Genomic DNA, 19,198 nt, shown 5'->3' with positions numbered 1-19,198 from the left:
GAATAAGCAAAGAGGCCATGCTACCCAGACCTCTGATTTTACAAGAGAATTCAGTGGCAGCAGAAACAGTTGTCGGGGCCGGCGCTGTAGCATAGAAGGTTGAGCCTCTGCCTGCAGTGCCAGCATCCAGAATGGGTGCTGGTTTTGAGTGCTGGCTGTTCCATCTAGCTCCCTGCTGATGCACCTGGGAAAGCAGCAGAAGATGGCCCAAAGACTTGGGCCCCTGCACCCATGTCAGAGATGGGGAGGAAGCTTCTGGCTTTGGATCGGTGCAGCTCCAGCGGTTGCGGCCATCTGGGGAATGAACCAGTGGATGCAAGATCTCTCCTCTATGCCTTTCAAATAAAATAATTTTTTCAAAGACTTATTTATTTGAGAGGCAGACTTACAGACAGTGGAAGACACAGAGAAAGGTCTTTCATCCTCTGGTTCACTCAAATGGCCACAACGGCCAGGGTGGGGCCAATTGGAAGCTGGGAGCCAGGAGCTTCTTCTGGGTCTCCCACATGGGTACGTGGGCCCAAGCACTTGGGCCATCTTCCACTGCTTTCCCAGGCCATTAGCAGAGGCCTGGATCAGAAGAGGAGCAGCTGGAACACGAACCCATGCCCATATGGGATGCTAGCACCACAGGTAGAAGCTTAGCCTACTACACCACAGACTCCAGCCTCCAATCTTAAAAAAAAAAAAAGTTCTAAAAAGATGACATGGATAAAGTTGTATTGTGGCTAGCTATTTCGTTAGGATGGTACTGGATTTCCAAAGACATGAACCAAAAATGTATCAAGTTAAAAGAAAATTGACATCTGATGTCAGCATACATTTAATTGTTGAGAGTTTTCAATCAGCTTTAAAGTGTAACAAACATCTCAATTTCAGATGTCTGCAAGGTAGGTCAAAGTGGGATGATTCGTCTGAGTCATGCAAGAACAGTAGCTGTAGAGAAGCTGGGTAACACGTCTCATCACCCAGTGGAGACGACAGTCAGGACAGGGCTTTGGTCTCCTGATGACTGTGCCAGCATCGTCTTCTATTTGTGAACAAATGTTGTGGAAAACCACAAAAACTGGGTGCAAAGTCAAATGCAACCTTGTTCGGTTAAGTTCAGTTCCTCTGAAATTAAGCCCACTGAGTTTAAGAGTGAAATCACTGTTCATGGAAACAAACCAATACATCAAGGTTTTCATTTGGGCGCTGTCAGTCTGCAGAGAAGAATCTCCTTTTTCCTTTCACATTTTCCTCATCTTCTTCTTGCAGCGCTGGTTGAAAACAGGGGAGGACCCCATGAGGCTGTCCGTGGAGTGGGAACCATAGCTGCTGTCTGAGTCATCAGGGCTCTGGGGGATCCCGGCTTCACTCATGCCTGACATGGGCTCCTCGAAGACATCGCTGCCCAGCACGCCATGCCCAGAGACGTTGCCTTCTTCACTCTCTTGAGGCTCCATTTTCACATGGGCCAGGTTCCAAAGAGGAGAAGCATTTACCTCTGCACCTAGAAACAGGGAAGAACAGTGACGAGCCAAGTGGAGAACACAGTAGAATGCATGAATCCCCAGGTCTGACCAGTGCTTTCTGTACTTGCTGGAGAATGTGCTGTTACTCTCTGCCTCAGAAAGTTATCATCAAAAAATTACTAACTCTGAGGGCTGGTGATGTGGCGTAGTGGATAAAGCTGCTGCCTGCAACACCAGTATTCCACATGGGTTACAGTTTGAGTCCTGGCTGCTCTACTTTTTTTTTTTTTTTTTTAATTCATTTATTTGAAAGAGTTACACAGAGAGAGGAGAGGCACACAGAGAGAGGTCCTCCTTCCACTGTCTCACTCCCCAGTTGGATGCAACAGCTGGAGCTGTGCCGATCCGAAGCCAGGAGCCAGGAGCTTCTTCGGGTCTCCCACGTGGGTGCAGGGGCCCAAAGACTTGGGCCATCTTCTACTGCTTTCCCAGGCCATAGCAGGGAGCTGAACTGGAAGTGGAGCAGCCGGGTCTCGAACCAATGCCCATATCCAGCTCCCTGCTAATGGCCTTGGAAAAACAGCAGAAGATGGGCCAACTACTGGGACCCCTGCAACCACATGAGAGACCTGGATGAAGCTCCTGGCTCCTACTTTCAGCATGGCCCAGCCCCAGCTGTTGTGGCCATCTGGGGAGTAAACCAGTAGATCGAGGATCTCTCTCTTTCTCTTAAATAATTTTTTTTATTAAAAAATTACTAATGGGGCTTGCGCTGTGGTGTAGCGGGTAAAGCCACCGCCTGCAGTGCCGGCATCCCATATGGGCTCCAGTTTGAGTCCCAGCCGCTCCACTTCTAATCCAGCTCTCTGCTGTGGCCTGCGAAAGTAGTAGAAGATGGCCCAAGTCCTTGGACCCCTGCACCCGCATGGGAGACTGGGAAGAAGCTCCTGGCCCTGGCTTTGGATTGACGCAGCCATCTGGGAAGTGAACCAGTGGATGGAAGACCTCTCTTTCTCTGCCTCTCCTTCTCTCTCTGTGTAACTCTTTCAAATAAAACAAATATTTTTTTAAAAAATTAATAACTCAATATCTTCCTTTCCACTTTTCTCCTTCCTCCACCTCACCTCCATATTCCCTAAGTGAGGGGAGTGAAACTATGAAGTGGAAGGGTTCCCTGTCTCACAGCCTGAAGGCGGCACTGCCATGAGCATGGCCCACTCCCCTGTCCTTCTTTCCTTACTTTCATGGGGCTGTCTTGTTTTCCTGCCTTTTGTTTGGGTCTGTGGCCCAATGATCACTATCTAAAGCCAAGAGCTTTACATGGGCCTGCCTGTCACCACTGAAAAGAGCACACGGTCCCTGTGACTTGGGCGGTCTCACCTCTATGTGTTCCAGCAATGCTGTTCCTTCTCACGGTGAAAGGTTCTTGCCTCATTCCACTTAGGCTACATTTGAGAATTTGCTATTTGAGTCACTGTGCATTAATAAAATGAAATTTACATTTGTGAGCTAATTAGTGCCCAGACTAATTTGCAGTGAAGTGATTCACGTTTACAGTCAGTTGTCCTAAGCACCCCAAGGCTACCACGGAGGGCAGGTATTTGGTGAAGTGGTTCGGATGCTGCTTGGAACACCACATCCCATAATCCTATACTGGAGTGCCTGGGTTTGAGTTCCGGCTCCGCTGTCAACTTCAGCTTCCTGCTCATGTTCACACTGGAAGGCAGCAGGTGATGACTCAAGTACTTGGGTCCCTGCCACACATGTGGGAGACCTGGATGGAGTTCTGGGCTCCTGGCTTCCACCTGGCCCAGGCTTGGCTGTTGTGGGCATTTGGAGAGTGAGCCTGTGATGGAAGATTGATCTCTCTGTCTCTTTGCTTTCAAATAAAAAAAATATATAAATAAATAAAACTAAGGACATCATATCAACAGGCCAGCTTCCTCTAACTGGGTAGCCCTATCTCAATCCCTTTCATTTCTAATTTGCTGCATACTCTAGCAAGGAAACCCCACTATTTAAACATCTTTAGGCAATAAACACTCCTCCATGTATCTGGCAGCCATCTTAAGGACCAATACAATACAAGAAATGAAGAAGATAACTGCCCAACCTGCCAATCAGCTGAGGCAATGCTGTTAGTCATCACATTGCATCTATATCCTGAGATTATTTAAATTTTTAAAAATTTTCATTTAAGACAGCATTCTTATCTGCTGGTTCACTCTTCAAATGCTTGCAGGGGTCAGCCAACAGCTGAGAGGTCAAACCAGGTCTCCTCTGTGGGTGGCAGGGACCCAACTATTAGCCCCAGACTGTTACCACCCAGGAAGATGGAATCAGGTGCAGAACTGGGTATTGAAGCCAGGTACTCCAATATGGGACTCAAGTGTCTTGATCGGTATTTTTTTAAAGATTTAGTTATTTACTTATTTGAAAGAATTACAGAGAGAGGGAGAGAAAGAGGGAGAAAGATCTTCCATCTGCTGTTTCACTCCCACAATGGCAGCAAGAGCCAGAGCTGGGCCAAGCAGAAGCCAGGAGCCCAGAACTCCATCTGGGTCTCCCACATGGGTGCAGGGACCCAATCACTTAGGCCATCTTCCACTGCTTTTCCAGGCACATTTGCAGGGAACTGGATCAGAAGTGGAGCAGCTAGGACACAAAATGGCACCCATATGAGATGTAGATGGTGACTTCACCCACTGTACCACAGTGCTGGCTCCCTTAATTGGTATTTTAACCATGAGGTCAAATACCTGCCCCTGGAGATTTTTTATTTTTTGATTAATTTGAAAGGCAGAGAGACAGAGATCTCCTACCTGCCAGTTCACTCCCCAGATGCCCGCAACAGCTGGGGCTGGGCCAGGCCAAAGCCAAGAGCCTGGAACTCAATCTGGGTCTCTCATGTAGTGGGTAGGGACCCAAGTTGTTGAGCCCAGCACCTGCTGCCTGCCAGGGGACACATTAGCAAGAAACTGGAATCAGAAGTAGCGTTGGGGCTTGTCCTAGTAGTATCTTAACTATTGTGCCAAAGATGTGTCCCCACCCCTGGCCTGGGATTATTTTAAAGACAGCCTGCAAAGTTGTAGCAGTCTTGTTTTCTCTAACTGGAGAGAGGAGAATGCTGATCTCTCCTCAGTTTGCTATGCTCGCTTTAGGACTTCCCACTCTGCCCACTCCCACTTTTGTTCTCCCATCTCCAGAGTTTGATTCAAAAAAGTGCCAAGTGCTGAGATTGGCAGATCTCCCGGAATCAAGCGAGTCAGCGGATTGCTCTTACTGGAAGCCTGAGGCGAAGCTTCAACCTCTAGGTTGGACGGGAAGCGCTCGCTCTGAGCTCCGAGGACTCCCATGGGCAGGGACTGGTCCCCGGCAGCCAGATCAGCCTCCAGCTCCTCGCTGACGGGAAAGGGGATGTCGCTCACGGGCTCCTCCTTGATCTTCACAGGTTTGGTGTCCTCAGTGGCCTTCTCGGGATTGACAATCCTTTCGTATTCTTCGGAGAGCTGCTTACTAATCTGTCAGCAAGCAAAAGTCAATTTTCCAAAAAAAATGTTAAAAGCCAGCTGGACAGTCAGCTTTGGCATCCCATAGGAAAGCTAACAGAGAAGGAGTGACGGACAAGTTTTAAAGCATCCACTGCCAATGGAAGCAGTTTCTTGAAGGTGTTGAGTTTGCATTTATTTTTATAAAATATTTATTTATTTGAAAAAGTAGTTACAGAAACGGGAGGAGAGGGAGAGGGAGAGGGAGAGAGGGAGAGAAGCAGAGAGGCAGAGAGGGAGAGAGAGAGAGAGAGAGAAAGAAACAGAAGGTTGGAAGGAAGGAAGGAGGGGAGGAAGGAAGGAGGTCTTTCCATTTGTTAGTTCACTCCACAAATGGCTGCAACAGCTTGGTCTGGGCCAAGCTGTAGCCAGGAGTCCAGAACTCCATCAGAGTCTCCCATGTGGCACAGCAGCGGTGAAGCTGCCCCCTGCAATGCAGAGATCCTTTGTGGGTGCTGGTTTGATTCCTGGCTGCTCCACTTCTGATCCAGCTCCTTGCTAATGCACCTGGGAAGGCAGTGGAGGATGGCCCAAATGCTTGGGCCCCTGCCACCCACATGGCAGACCTGGATGAAGCTCCTTGCTCCTAGTTTCTGCCTGGCCTAGCCCTGGCTCTTGTAGCCATTTGGGGAGTGAGTGAGCAGATGGAAAATCTATCTGTCTCTCCCTCTCTTTGTGCACCTCTGACTTTCAATCAATAAATCTTAAAGAAGTGGAGCAGCTAGGACTCGAACAAGTGCTCATGTGGGACGCTGGTGCTGTGAGCAGCAGCTAAACCTACTGTGCCACAACGTCAGTCCCTGGAGTTGGCATTTACATGTGATGGAGCCATGTCAAAGAAGTGTGTTTTGCAAAGAATGTGGTTGTCATTAGTTAAAGTTACATAAATGTAACAAGTATAGTTGGCCTATATCAAAGATAAAACTGCAACAAAAAGTTACATTTTTGGCTATAAAAAAGAACAGTTGATATGTATGCCCTAAGTGGATAATCGATGCTGTGAGCAGCCTAAATGGCTCAGCAAAGACTCTTTTGCTGGGTGTTAAACATTACAAGTCATATTTAGATTTTGGAAAACTCAAACAGGGAACAAATAGCTTGCTTAAGGTCACAAGGGCTAAAGAAATTAGAACTTGTGGTTCTAACAAAAAATAGTGTCCCCAGACGCTCACCCCTTACCCACCCCCATCCTCCTGGCAAAATTACCTCACTCTGTTTTGTTTTTCACAGAACTTAACACTATCTGAAATTGTTTTGATCATTAGTTATTTGCTTACTTGTGTTTCCTCTCAACAGGAATGCAAGCTTAAGATACTTAATTGCTATATCCCACAATGCCTGACTGGTAACAGTCACTCAGACAAACATCTGTTGAATGAAAGCATGCCAACCACCTTCTCTCAGACTCTCTCAGACTATGCTGTGCATAGTGCCTTCCACAGGAAGTACCAATGAGAGGGGTTGCTCACTGACTGAAGGAGGCCCCTGATGTCTGGCCAGGACAGCGCTGAGGCCGACTGTCAAGTTCACTTTGCACTCTACAGCAGTGTGGGATCCTGGTGAACTCCCCTAGGTGGCACACCTTCGCCCAGGTCTTCACGGGGTCATCTCACCTGCAGCATGTAAGTGTGATAGTCCTTGATGCGGTGCTGCCAGAACCTCTGGAGGGAGAGCACACTGCCAATGCCCACCTCGTGGAACACCTGCTCCATAACATCCGGGAAAGGAGTCTGTCCCAGGCGGGCCTCCCGATCCACAGCAAAGCGCAGCAGCTTGGTGAACTTAAGGCAATACTCGTGCGCCACATCAGTGAGGGTCTCCAAGACACTTTCATTAGCACACTCGAAGCCTGCGTGGGCCAGGATCGTGGCCACTGCCTGGTAGAGGAGCTGCCGGCAGGAATGCCAGCTGAGTTCAGTCACAGGTTCCCCTTTTCCCCTGAAAGTGGAGACAATGCAGTGTTATTAGTACTCTTGCAAAGGGGTGACCTGTTCTGTCTCTGTAGGAGTTTAATGATTCCAGTCAAATCATTGGCCCTATTTCCCAGGAATATTCTTTCTAGGTCACATAGCTCCCTTTCATCTTGCTGCTATGTCAAGTCATGTCTCTGAGTTCCTCCAGTCACATCGTTTGACTAGGCAATGCATGTCTATGATAGGCAGTAGAAAAGTAGAGTGAAAAGGAAGTTTCCTTCTCTTTCTACCAGCTGCTCAATTTTGATCACTTTTAGGATTAAGTTTCACAGTATAACTCAGATATTGCTCAACAATGTTCTAATTATTTCACTACTGGGACCAGCATTGTGGTGAGCCACAGCCTGCAATGCTGGAATCCCCTATGAGTGCTGGTTGAGTCCCAGCTGCTCCACTTCTGATCCAGCTCCCTGCTAATGCACCTGGGAAAGCAGCAGAGGATGGCCCAAGTGTTTGGGTTCTTATTACCCACAAAGAAGACACAAATGGAGTCTTGGCTCCTGGCTGTTGTGGCCATTTGGGGAGTAAACCAGTACATGGAAGATCTTCCTCTCTTTGACTCTGTCTTTTGAATAAAAAACAATTTTTATAAAAATAATTATTTTACTGCAATATACTTCCACACATGCTGGACAAAACATGGACTTTAAGAAATTCACAGTTCCAATTAGGACATTATTTTTTATAAATATTTTTTAAAGATTTATTTATTTATTTGAAAGTCAGAGTTACACAGAGAGAGAAGGAGAAGCAGAGAAAAAGAGAGAGAGAGAGGTCTTCCATCCACTGGTTTACTCCCCAGTTGGCCACAATGGCCAGAGCTGTGCTGATCTGAAGCCAGGAGCCAGGAGTTTCTTCCAGGTCTCCCAAGCAGGTGCAGGGGCCCAAGGGCTTGGGCTATCTTCCACTGCTTTCCTAGGCCATAGCAGAGAGCCGGGTCAGAGGTGAAGCAGCTGGGTCTTGAACTGGTGCCCATACGGGATGCGGGCTCTGTGGGTGGTGGCTTTACCTGCTATGCCACAGTGCCAGCCTCATAATTTTTATTTTTTTTAATGTTTATTTTCATCTACTTGAAAGGCAGATAGAGAAAGAGAGAATATCATCCATCTACTGGTTCACTCCCCAGAGGTCCACAATGGCTGGGGCTGGGCCAGACAGAAGCCAGGAGCCCAGAACTCCATCTGGTTCTCCCACATGGGTTGCAGGGGCCCAAGTACTTGAGCCACCATCTGCTCCCAGGATACATTAGCAGAAAGCTGGACCAGAAGCAAAACAGCCAAGACTCGACGAACTAGCACTCCAGTATGGGTTATGGGCGTCCCAAGCAGCTTAACGTGCTATACAACACCCACCCCAAGACTTTCTTAAGCAACTACAAGGGACAATGTTATAGCCAGGAAGACAACTTTACAATGGCAATTTAAAACATACATAGCTTATAAGATATTTTCATCCTACCCTATGCTGTGAAATAGCTAGAGTCCATACTGTTATTCTTCTGTTTGCCAGGTAAGGAAACTGAAGTTCACAGGGCCTGACTTGCCAAAGGTTGTTTAGTTACTAACAGCGGAGCTTTGGACTCCAGTTTCCATACTCTTCATAATTCAACATTTTGCCCCCTAATCACTGCTGTAGAATCCTCATCTAAGAAAATACTTCAAAAATGGCCTGATCTCCCAGCAATAGTAAATTTTTAAATTTTTATTTATTTGAAGGTCATAGAGACAGAGAGCTCTCCCCTCTGCTGCTCATTGCCCAGGTAACTGCAATGCTGGAGGCAGACCAGGCTGAATCAGAAGTCAGGGCTCATTCTGGGTTTCCCACATGGGTGGCAGGGACATAAGATTTGAGCCATGGCTGCTGCCTCCCAGGGTGAAATCTGGAATCAGAAGCAGAGCTGAGACTAGATCCCAGGCACTCCGATATGGGATGCAGGGATCCCCAGTGGCATCTTAACCATTGTGCCAAGTGTCCACGCCTAAAAAATAACTTTTAGTAAGTCTTTAATAATTTACCTCTCTCCTGAAATTTCCTATCTGACTTTTTCTGAAAAAAGTAATAGGGACAAGTGTTTGGCACAGCAGTTAAGTTGCCACTTGAGATGCCCACATTCTGTATCAAAGTGCCTGGATTCAAGTCCCAGCTTCGGGGCCAGCACTGTGGCATAGCAGGTAAAGCCATCGCCTCCAGTGCCGGCATCCCATATGAGTGCCGGTTCGAGTCCCGGCTGTTTGCACTTCCAATCTAGCTCTCTGCTATGGCCTGGGAAAGCAGTAGAAGATGGCTCAAGTCCTTGGGCCCCTGTGCCCACCTGGGAGACTAGGAAGAAGCTCCTGGCTCATGGCTTCGGATCGGCACAGCTCTAGCCATTGCAGCCAATTGGGTAGTGAACCAGCAGATGGATGACCCCTCTCTCTCTCTCTGCCTCTCCTTCTCTCTCTGTGTAACTCTGACTTTCAAATGAATAAATAAATCTATAAAAAAATAAAATCCTAGCTCTGTTGCTGATTCTGATTCCTGCTAATGTGCATCTAGAGGCAGCAGATTATGGTTCAAGTGTTGGGATCGTGTCATCCATATGGGAGACCTGGATGAAGTTCCCGGCTCCTGACTTTGGCCTGGCCCAGCCCTGGCCATTGTGGCCATTTGGGAAATAAACCAGCAGATAGAAGACCTCTGTCTCTCCCTCTCTCGTTGTAACTGTGCCTTTCAAATAATAAATCTTAAAAAAAAAAAAAAAAAAAGAGAGAGAGAATAGAAAATCACTGTTGCTTGGTCTGTACATGGAATGTGTTGCCATGTGCTGTGCAAGAGTGCCCGGGGCACTATCCACCCACTCTATTATCTGATTGTAGCTAATACTGTCTGTGAGACAACCAGTTGCTAAGTAACCTTTTTTGGAAAGATTTATTTATTTGAAAGGCATAATGACAGAGAGGAAAAACAGAAAAAGATCTTCCATCTGCTGAATCACTCCCCAAAAGGCCACAACAGCCAGGGCTGGACCAGGCTGATGCCAGGAGCCAGGAACTCCATATTGATCTCCCATATGGGTAGCAGACACCCAAGCATTTGAGCCTTCATTTATTGCCTTCCCAGGCATATTAGCAGGGAGTTGGATAGGAAGAAGAGCAGCCAGGACTCAAACCAACATTCTGATATTGGATGCTGGTATCACAATCAGCCGTAACCCGCGGCGCTACAACACCTGCCCCATAACTTTCTAATATTTCCATCATAATCGGGCCAAACACTAAAGGCTTCAGAAGTGCTTAAGAAACAAATCTAAACTAGTATCACTTTGAGCAATTTATAGGCCACTTGGAAAACAATTTTTTGTCACCCCAATGGCTGCTCCAAATTATTTTTGTTATAGTCTCTTAAATATGTATAGAACAAAACTAGGTAAAACTTTTGAAGACCAAAGCTCTTACAATTAAAATAGAAATGTCTACAGCCACTCCACCAAACTCATCTGATCTCAGAAGCTAAGCAAGGCCGAGCTGGTTAGTACTTGGATGGGAGACAACTAAAATAGAAATCTGACACAAAACTATAAACAAACCATCAATTTAATATGATAGACAGAATTTTGTTGGAACTATACATTGTACCTTGACATCATCTGGCCCAACTGTAACTGTTACATAGTGCGTCTATTTCTGATTTTTTTCTCAACAGTTTGGGATAACTAAAGTAATAACTATTATCACCAATAGGCCAATATAATAAATGATACACAGTATCACTTCTAAAGTATTCTTGCCAAACATCTTTAACCTGAACTTAATCTTGAGGAAATAATACACATACAGTGGGTGAGACATTCTGTAGACCCAATGATCCACGCTCACAGAGACATTATAGAAGAATAACAGCTAGATGCATGAATCTTTGTTAGGGGAAAATATACTTGTTTTTTTTTTTTTTTTTTTTTGGTTTTGTTTTGTTTTGTTTTTTGACAGGCAGAGTGGACAATGAGAGAGAGAGACAGAGAGAAAGGTCTTCCTTTGCCATTGGTTCACCCTCCAATGGCCGCCGCGGCCGGTGTGCTGCGGCTGGCGCACCGCGCTGATCCGATGGCAGGAGCCAGGTGCTTCTCCTGGTCTCCCATGGGGTGCAGGGCCCAAGCACCTGGGCCATCCTCCACTGCACTCCCGGGCCACAGCAGAGAGCTGGCCTGGAAGAGGGGCAACTGGGACAGAATCCGGCGCCCCGACTGGGACTAGAACCCGGTGTGCCGGCGCCGCAAGGCGGAGGATTAGCCTAGTGAGCCGCGGCGCCAGCAGGAAAATATATTTGTAAAAGATGTTGGTAGCAACTGGAGGAGTCTGAATATGGTCTTGTTAAATGGTATAATTTAATTAATGTTCATTTACTTTGGTGAGATAACAGTACAGTGATTATGTAGGAAGATAGATGCACACTGAATAAATGGATGAAATATTGAGATGTACGCAAATTACTTTAAAATGTTTGGCCAAAAAAAAGTGTGTGTGTGTCTGTGTGTGTGTATAGACTTTCACATACACGTATAAGAAAGTAAATGTGGAAAACTGTTAGCCACTGGTGAATTCAGATGACAGGTGTTTGAATGCTCATTGTACTACCGATTAAAACTTTTCTGTAGGTCTGACAAATTTCAAAATGGAAAGGAAAACAAAGTAATTATTTGGCATTCAATACACACTTACACACAGAAGTGTAGCAGTAGTGCTAGTCCACAAGGAAGTCATTCAGGCGTGTGGAGCAGGGCCTCTCACACTGGAGATCTGGAGATCTCGTGAAAACGCAGGCTCTAATTCCGCAGGTCTGGCAAGACCTGAGAGTCTGCATTTCTCACAAGCTCACACATGATGTTAATGCTGATGGTCTTGGGCCAGATTTGGGTAGCAAGAATCAAGGACTTTTTTTACGTTATTATTTTTTAAACTCTATTAGCAGAATGAAAATACACAGTTTGAAAAATTCCTGCATAGACTTGTGGTTTCCTAATAATACCTGTGTAAGCCCATGAACCACATTTGAAGACCCTGAGCTAAGCCCGTAACACTCATTTTATACTAAATACAAAGACTAGATTCTGAGGACTATGAAGCCATGGCCTATGGACTATGAAGCCAGTGCTCCTAGTGAACTGCCTGGCATAAAACAGGCACTCAGTAAATATTTGAGGCATCAGAAAATGAAAAAATATATTCAGGGTTTGGAAGATTGGGGTTCAAGGCTTGGATTTCCCCCAATATCCTGAGCAACCTTGTCCAAGTCAATTCCTCTTATCCTTCGTTTCCTCATGGGGAAATAAAAATGCTATTACAGGAATAACAGGTTATTGGAAAGATAACTCGAGAAAGGAAAGATACGGCAGTCTTGTCTTACCGATAAAAGTCACTCTCTGGATCACTGTGTCGGATCTGGAATGGTGCATTGGGGTTCTTACAGTCCAAAGGCAGGAGGTCATCGGGGAGAGGAGGTGACCCTGGGCAGGCGGGAAGAGGTTCACTCTCCTCAGTCTTTACACCTTCGGTCTGCTGCTGATTCTGGGCCTGAGCTGTGGCAATAAGGTTTCGAAGACGTCGGTTGTGCTGGATCAGCTGAATGGTGTGAATGGTGAGGCTGCACGGCTCTGAGGGGACGTCCAGCATGGTGGGGGGCTTGGGCTTGTTGGCAGAGGGCTGGTGCAGGGGTGGGTCATGGACTTCCACCAGACGGAACTCCCGGGGGAGCAAATCAAAGGAACTTCTGTTGGCCTGGTTTGACGACATTGGTATTTCTCCCCAGTACCTCAACATTTTGGAATAAGGGAAGAGTTCTCAGGTTCAATGTAGAGGATATCCTAAAAGTAATGTGTTTAGCTCTCTGGCCACTGTAGATTCTAGGCTTCTATAGTGAAAAATATGAAGTCCAGCCAGTTATTTACATAAAAATGTGTCAGACAAATGCAGGACCAAAGATGTTCTCCCTGAAAAAATTTGGAGAAATTTAGCTGTTAGATGCTAGCCATTATCACACCCTGATAACTCCTACCAGACAACCACATGGTAGAAGCTGAGTCATAGCAGACTAATAGCTGAAACAGTATCTGGGGCTCTACTGTCCGTGTTTTCCATCTCACCTTACTAACTCATTACCAGAACCACCATCATGCATGATACTTAAATATCAAGCCTCAAGTATTGTGCATTTTTTTTTTTGACAGGCAGAGTGGATAGTGAGAGAGAGAGAAACAGAGAGAGAAAGGTCTTCCTTTGCCGTTGGTTCACCCTCCAATGGCCGCCGCGGCCGGTGCGCTGCGGCCGGCGCACCGCGCTGATCCGATGGCAGGAGCCAGGAGCCAGGTGCTTCTCCTGGTCTCCCATGGGGTGCAGGGCCCAAGCACCTGGGCCATCCTCCACTGCACTCCCTGGCCACAGCAGAGAGCTGGCCTGGAAGAGGGGCAACCGGGACAGAATCCGGCGCCCCGACCGGGACTAGAACCCGGTGTGCCGGCGCCGCTAGGCGGAGGATTAGCCTAGTGAGCCGCGGCGCCGGCCTTGTGCATCTTTTTTAAAAGAATTATTTGTTTATTTGAAAGGCAGAGTCACAGAGAGGGAGAAACATAAAGAGATCTTCCATCGACTGGTTCATTCCCCAGATGAATGAACAAAGACGAGGGCTGGGCCAGGCTGAAGCCAGGAGCCTGGAACTTCATCCAGGTCTCCAAGGTGGGTGGCTGAGGCCCAAGTGCTCAGGCCATCTTCTGCTGCTTTTCCCAGATGCATTAGCAGGGAGCTGGACTGGAACAGGAGCAGCCAGGACTTGAACTGGTGCTCATATGGGATGTCAGTGTCACAGGTGGCAGCTTAACCCGCTGCACCACAACACCGGCCCCTTCTCAGAGTACCTTGACACATCTATGCCAGGTCAATAGGAGAAAAGGGAGTAGAATCAAAGAGATATGTGTCTGTCAAGCATGAGAATGTTTTAACTGCTGCTGGTGGAAAATTTATGAACTACTGATCTATACAATCTTATGATTTCAACTTCTGACACATCTAGAAAGGAGATTTCTGTTGCCTTCTAAGTGGTATCCCTTCTTCTAGTCTCTCTTGGATCTAATCTGTTCTCCACACTGCTGCTAGATAATCTTTCTTAAAGATTTATTTATTTATTTGAAAAGCAGAGAGAGAGAGAGAGAAACAGAGATCTTCCATCCACTGGTTCACTCCCCAAATGGCTGCAACAGCTGGGTCTGAGCCAGGCCAAAGGCAGGGAGCTAGGAACTCCATCCTGGTCTCCCACATGGATGGCAGAGGCCCAGACATTTGGGCCATCTTCTGTTGCCTTCCCAGGCATAGGAAGCTGAATCTGAGTGAGGTAGTAGGGACTCAAATCAGCACTCTAATATGGGGTGCTGCATCCCAAGCAGCAGCTTAACCCGCTGTGCCACAATGCTGGACCCTAGACAATCTTTTAAAAATGCAAATGTAGGGGCCTGTGTTGTGGTGCAGTGGGTTAAGGCATTGCTGCCTACACTGGCATCCCACATCAGAGTGCTGATGTCACTCTACTTCTCATCCAGCTCCCTGTTAATGTGCCTGCGAAACCAGCAAAACATGGCCCAAATGCTTGGGCCCCTGCCACCCACTTGGGAGACCCAGATAGAGTTCCAGGCTCCTGGCTTTGGTCTGGCTCAACCAGAGCCGCTGCAGGCATTTGGGGAGTGAACCAGTAGATGGAAAATCTCTTTCTGTCTCTTTCTCTCTCTTCCTTTTGGTTTTCTTTTCTTTTTTGTTTTATTTTTTTAAATGTAGCAGTTTTTTTAAAAAAAGATTATTTATTTTAAAGGCAGAGTTACAGAGAGGCTGAGGCAGAGAGACAGAGAAGGGTCTTCCATCTGCTAGCCCACTCCCGAAATGGCCGCAATGGCTGGAGCTGGGCCAATCTGAAGCCAGGAGCCAGGAGCTTCTTCCTGGTCTCCCATCTGGGTGCAGGGACCCAAGGACTTGGGCCATCCTCCACTGCTTTCCCAGACTTTAGCAGAGAGCTGGATCAGAAGTGGAGCAGCCTGGACTCGAACTGGCACCCATATGGGATGCCAGCATGCAGGCATGGCTTTACCCACTACACCACAGTGCCGGCCCCCCTCCGCTTTACAAATAAATCTTTTTAAAAAATTTAAAAAGCTCAAATCTAATGGCTTCCCATTACCAAATGGAAAAAAAAAATCAGAATTCTTTGGCTTACCATTCAACAAAATTCACAATTTGGCTTCAACCTACCTTTCTGGATTCATGGCCCATGTACCTCTTCAAGTCCAACAAACATTTATCGAATGCCAGGCATTACGCGAGGACAGGAAGAACAAGTAATGCAAGATCTCCGTCCTGAGGGAGGGAAACAGAATATTTGAATATAAAAGCACATGGAAGTGCTGTTCTAGGTGCAGTGGAAGCAGAAAGGAGCTCCTGGATAAAATGATCAGCGTAGTTCCCGCGATATTACCCTACTTAGTTTCTTGAGACAGCCATGCTTCTACAGTCGACCCTTTGAGCTGTGACTGATGCCAGAGATGCCCTTCCGTCCCCACAGCCCTGGCCGCCTTGCATTCATTCTAAGTCAGCACCCTCACCGCTTCCCCAGGACACCGCTCTACCTTACGTTCTCACAGCACTTTGCACAGCACAGCAGTTATCCCTGGATTTTAACTAGCACTTATGTCTGTCAACATTATTCTCCCATCTATCTTTTAGGGCCATACACCTCTTGTCTCATTTATTGAATGCTTACTCTACTCATATGCCAGTCTTCATCTTTATGGTTTAATCCCGTTTTCCCAACGACACTACCAAATCAATACTGTTATTATTCCCATTTTTCAGGTGTGCAGGCTGAGGTCCTATGTCTTGCCCAATGCCACAAACGGAGCACTCTTAACCACTCAGCTACACAGCCTTACTAGCTTCAGAAAGAATCAATGAATGAACACTCTAACAACAACAATTACAAGCCGCCCTCTTCCCCATAACTTCACCGAAAGGAGTAAGACGGACAGGTGCCGAGTCCCGGGACTGCCCAAGGCGCTCCTTGGTCACGGTCCACAGGCGCCAATCACAGGGTCCTGAGGTCGCCTGATGCCCAGCGCAGCCGGGAGATGGGAAGGTCGGAACTGAACTGGGGCCGCTGTCCTCGCCGCCACGCCGAAGCTGGACGCCGAGAGGCCTGAGCCGCGGGTCCCGTCAGGCCCGAAAGGCTGGTTTGCTAGTTAGTGGTCCTAAACTGCCGGAAGCGCTTCTTCTCAATCAAGCTATGCCACAGGAAGTCACTACAATCCTGTTGCAACTCCTAAATATGTCCCCATTCTCTCTCTGTTTTTCTCAATAGCCTTTTTCTGTTTTCCTATTGCTATGACCAACCCGCGTAACGCACTACGTCCCAACGCTCTGGGCCGTGGACGTACGACTCGACCATCACGTTCCAGAGAAGCCGCTGGGAGCTGGGGAAAGGAAAACACGGATAGGAACGAAAGCCCAAAGGGTGACGCTTCCTAGGGACAGCTTTCGAGGGTGCACCGGGCCCAGAATGGCTGATAATCTCTCATCCCAGTCTGAGCCTCTGGCGCCTGCAGATCTAAATGACGACTTCAAGAAGCCCGCCCTGCCAGTGCCCCCAGCAGTGCGGGGCAAGGCCTCGGCCACCAGCCCCTCAAACACCGAGGAGGAGGAGAAGGATCGCGAATCCGAGGAGCCCGACGTCCCGCCGCCTCGGCCAGACAGCGGGGAAACTAGCAGCCCCCAAGGCGAGCAGCCCGCTGTAGCGGCTTCCTCAGCCGGCGGCCCGACCCGGGCTCCTCCCTACCGAGAGCCGCCGTGGGGCGGCCCGGCCACGGCTCCCTACAGCCTGGAGACGCTGAAGGGCGGCACCATCCTTGGCACGCGAACGTTGACGGGGACGAGCTGCTGCCTTTTCGGGAGGCTGCCCAGCTGCGACGTGTGCCTGGAGCATCCGTCGGTGTCGCGGTACCACGCCGTGCTGCAGCACAGGGCCTCGGGCCCCGACGGGGACAGCGAGGGCCACGGGCCGGGCTTCTACCTTTACGATCTGGGAAGTACCCACGGCACGTTTCTTAACAAGACCCGTGTCCCGCCCCGCACCTACTGTCGCGTCCGTGTCGGGCACGTTCTTCGCTTTGGAGGCAGCACTCGGCTCTTTATCCTGCAGGTAAGTAGGGGGACAAAAAACCGAGAATTAAAGCCTCGGGAGCATAACCGGGCTGGGATCCTGAGCTCCTTGGAAGCTTTCGTGGAGGAAGATGTTCTACCAGTCCACAATTACAACAGTGGGTCTGGCCACGTCTCCCTACCTCTGTTCACGTTGCCGTGTTTCTGCAAGATCCTGAACGCTAACAGCATTTCTTTTGCTTGGTTCGTCAGGGACCAGAGGAAGACAGAGAGGCAGAATCTGAATTAACAGTAACGCAGTTGAAGGAGTTGCGCAAGCAGCAACAACTACTGCTAGAGAAGAAGATGCTGGGAGAAGACTCTGATGAAGAAGAGGAAACAGACGTTACGGAAAGGAAGAAACACACCAGCAGCCAGGATGATGACATGGGCTGCACTTGGGGGATGGGTAAGAGATTAAAGTCACTACCAGGGGTTACTCTGTTGAGATCATTGCTAGCGATACCCTTAGGTGATTTTTTTTTTTTGTATCATACAGTATTTCATGATTCTTTGAGAAATATAGGGCTAATACATTTTGCCATTGACCAAAAACCAGAAAGATTGATTAACTTTACTGATGTGAAATATTGAATTCCAGGCACTCTAGATTTCTTTAAATGTGTGTGTATGTGTTTTGCCTATCTGAAAGGCAGAGTGACAGAGAGAGAGAGAGAGGGAGAGAGCCAGAGAGAAAGAAACGTTCCATCCATTGGTTCACTCCCCAAATGGCCAGGAGGAGCAGAGCTGTGCCTGACAGAAGGCAGAAGCTAGAAACTCCATCTGGGTCTCCCGCGGGGGTGGCAGGGGACCAATATTTAGGCCACTGTCTGCCTTCCCAGACATATTAGCCAGGACCTGGATCAGAGACATGGCCAAGACTGGAACCACTCCAGTATGGGAGGCCTGGATTACAGGCTTAACCAGTGCACTGCAATGCTGACCCCTTTGAATGGGTTTTTAACACACTGTCTCCCTCAGCATACAGCTAACTTAATTTTCATTATTAAAAATATATATTTATTGACTACTCACTTGGTGGTGTGTGATTATCACTGAAGGTGGTGGAACTACATTCAGGCAAATAAAATGGAGTGTTATTCAACATAAGGTAGCCTCTTGAATTTTTTGTTAAATATCCTGAAACATGGAATATCTAAAAAGAAAAAACTCATCTCTAAGCCAAAGGAATAAATTAAATTTTCTATACTACCAGTCACATTGAAGAGTAGATGGTCAGGGGATAGAACTTTAAAAAGATAGAAAATAGCAGCCAGCACTGTGGCTAAAGCTGCCGCCTGCAGAACCAGCATCCCATTTTGGCGCCGGTTTGAGTTCCAGCTGCTCCACTTCCCATCCAGCTCTCTGCTACAGCCTGGGAAAGCAGTGGAAGATGGCCCAAGTCCTTGCACCCCCGCACCCGCATGGGAGACCAGGAAGAAGCTCCTGGCTTTGGATCAATGCAGCTCTGGCTGTTGCTACCAATTGGGGAGTGAACCAGCAGATGGAAGACTTCTCTCTCTCTCTCTGACTCACCTTCTGTGTGTAACTCTGACTTTCAAATTAATAAATAAATCTTTAAAAAAAAAAAAAACAACAAACAAAAGATAGAAGATAGCCTTCATATGTAGTCAAGAAGTCAGGATCGTTAGTATGAAATTAACTTGTGTTAAGTGCCAGAAAATGCTAGAAACTTAAGTGTGCTAGGGCAGTGGTTCCGTGAAGGGGGAAATCATTGAACACTCAAATCTCTGCTGCCCAAGGTAGTCACTAGCTACAGTGGCGATTGAACATTACAGTGTGGCTAGTCCAAATTGACATTTGCTGTAAGTACAAAAAGAATGTAAAATATTTTTGATATTTTGGTCATTGATTACATGTTGAAATAATTCCATCTGTTTTCTTTTTGTCTTTTTTTTTTTTTTTTTTTTTCAATTATTTGTTTGAAAGGCAGAGTGACAGGGAGAAACATATCTTATGTCTGCTGGTTCACTCTCCAAATGGCTCAACAGTGAGATCTGGAC

The 19,198-nt window shown here is 47.4% G+C and overlaps 2 protein-coding genes across 3 annotated transcripts in view; one reads left to right on the top strand and one right to left on the bottom strand.

Moving 5' to 3' along the window:
- Positions 1-807: 807 nt before the first annotated feature.
- SUPT7L (SPT7 like, STAGA complex subunit gamma) lies at positions 808-16,478 on the bottom strand. 2 transcript variants are annotated; one of them, XM_008254586.4, is made up of 6 exons: positions 15,989-16,478; positions 15,237-15,341; positions 12,355-12,937; positions 6,616-6,940; positions 4,738-4,975; positions 808-1,492 (listed from the first exon to the last, which is right to left on the bottom strand). In XM_008254586.4, exons 3-6 carry the CDS (start codon positions 12,765-12,767, stop codon positions 1,230-1,232), a joined length of 1,239 nt encoding a protein of 412 aa, XP_008252808.1. In that variant the 5' UTR covers positions 12,768-12,937; positions 15,237-15,341; positions 15,989-16,478; the 3' UTR covers positions 808-1,229. The 2 variants fall into 2 exon arrangements, with proteins under 2 accessions (XP_008252808.1, XP_002709994.1); XM_002709948.5 differs by having other exon boundaries at positions 16,008-16,478.
- Positions 16,446-19,198, top strand: part of SLC4A1AP (solute carrier family 4 member 1 adaptor protein) — a 45,687-nt gene continuing 42,934 nt past the window's right edge. The window contains exons 1-2 of the mRNA XM_008254588.4: positions 16,446-17,175; positions 17,388-17,583. Coding sequence (XP_008252810.2) covers positions 16,537-17,175; positions 17,388-17,583 — 835 coding nt within the window. The 5' untranslated portion in view covers positions 16,446-16,536. The remainder of the gene's footprint in view (positions 17,176-17,387; positions 17,584-19,198) is intronic.

Source organism: Oryctolagus cuniculus, chromosome 2 (assembly GCF_964237555.1).
Source record: "Oryctolagus cuniculus chromosome 2, mOryCun1.1, whole genome shotgun sequence".
Classification (NCBI taxonomy): Eukaryota; Metazoa; Chordata; class Mammalia; order Lagomorpha; family Leporidae; genus Oryctolagus; species Oryctolagus cuniculus.
The sequence above is the reverse complement of the archived record's forward strand: the minus strand, read 5'-3'. Positions and strand labels throughout refer to the sequence as shown.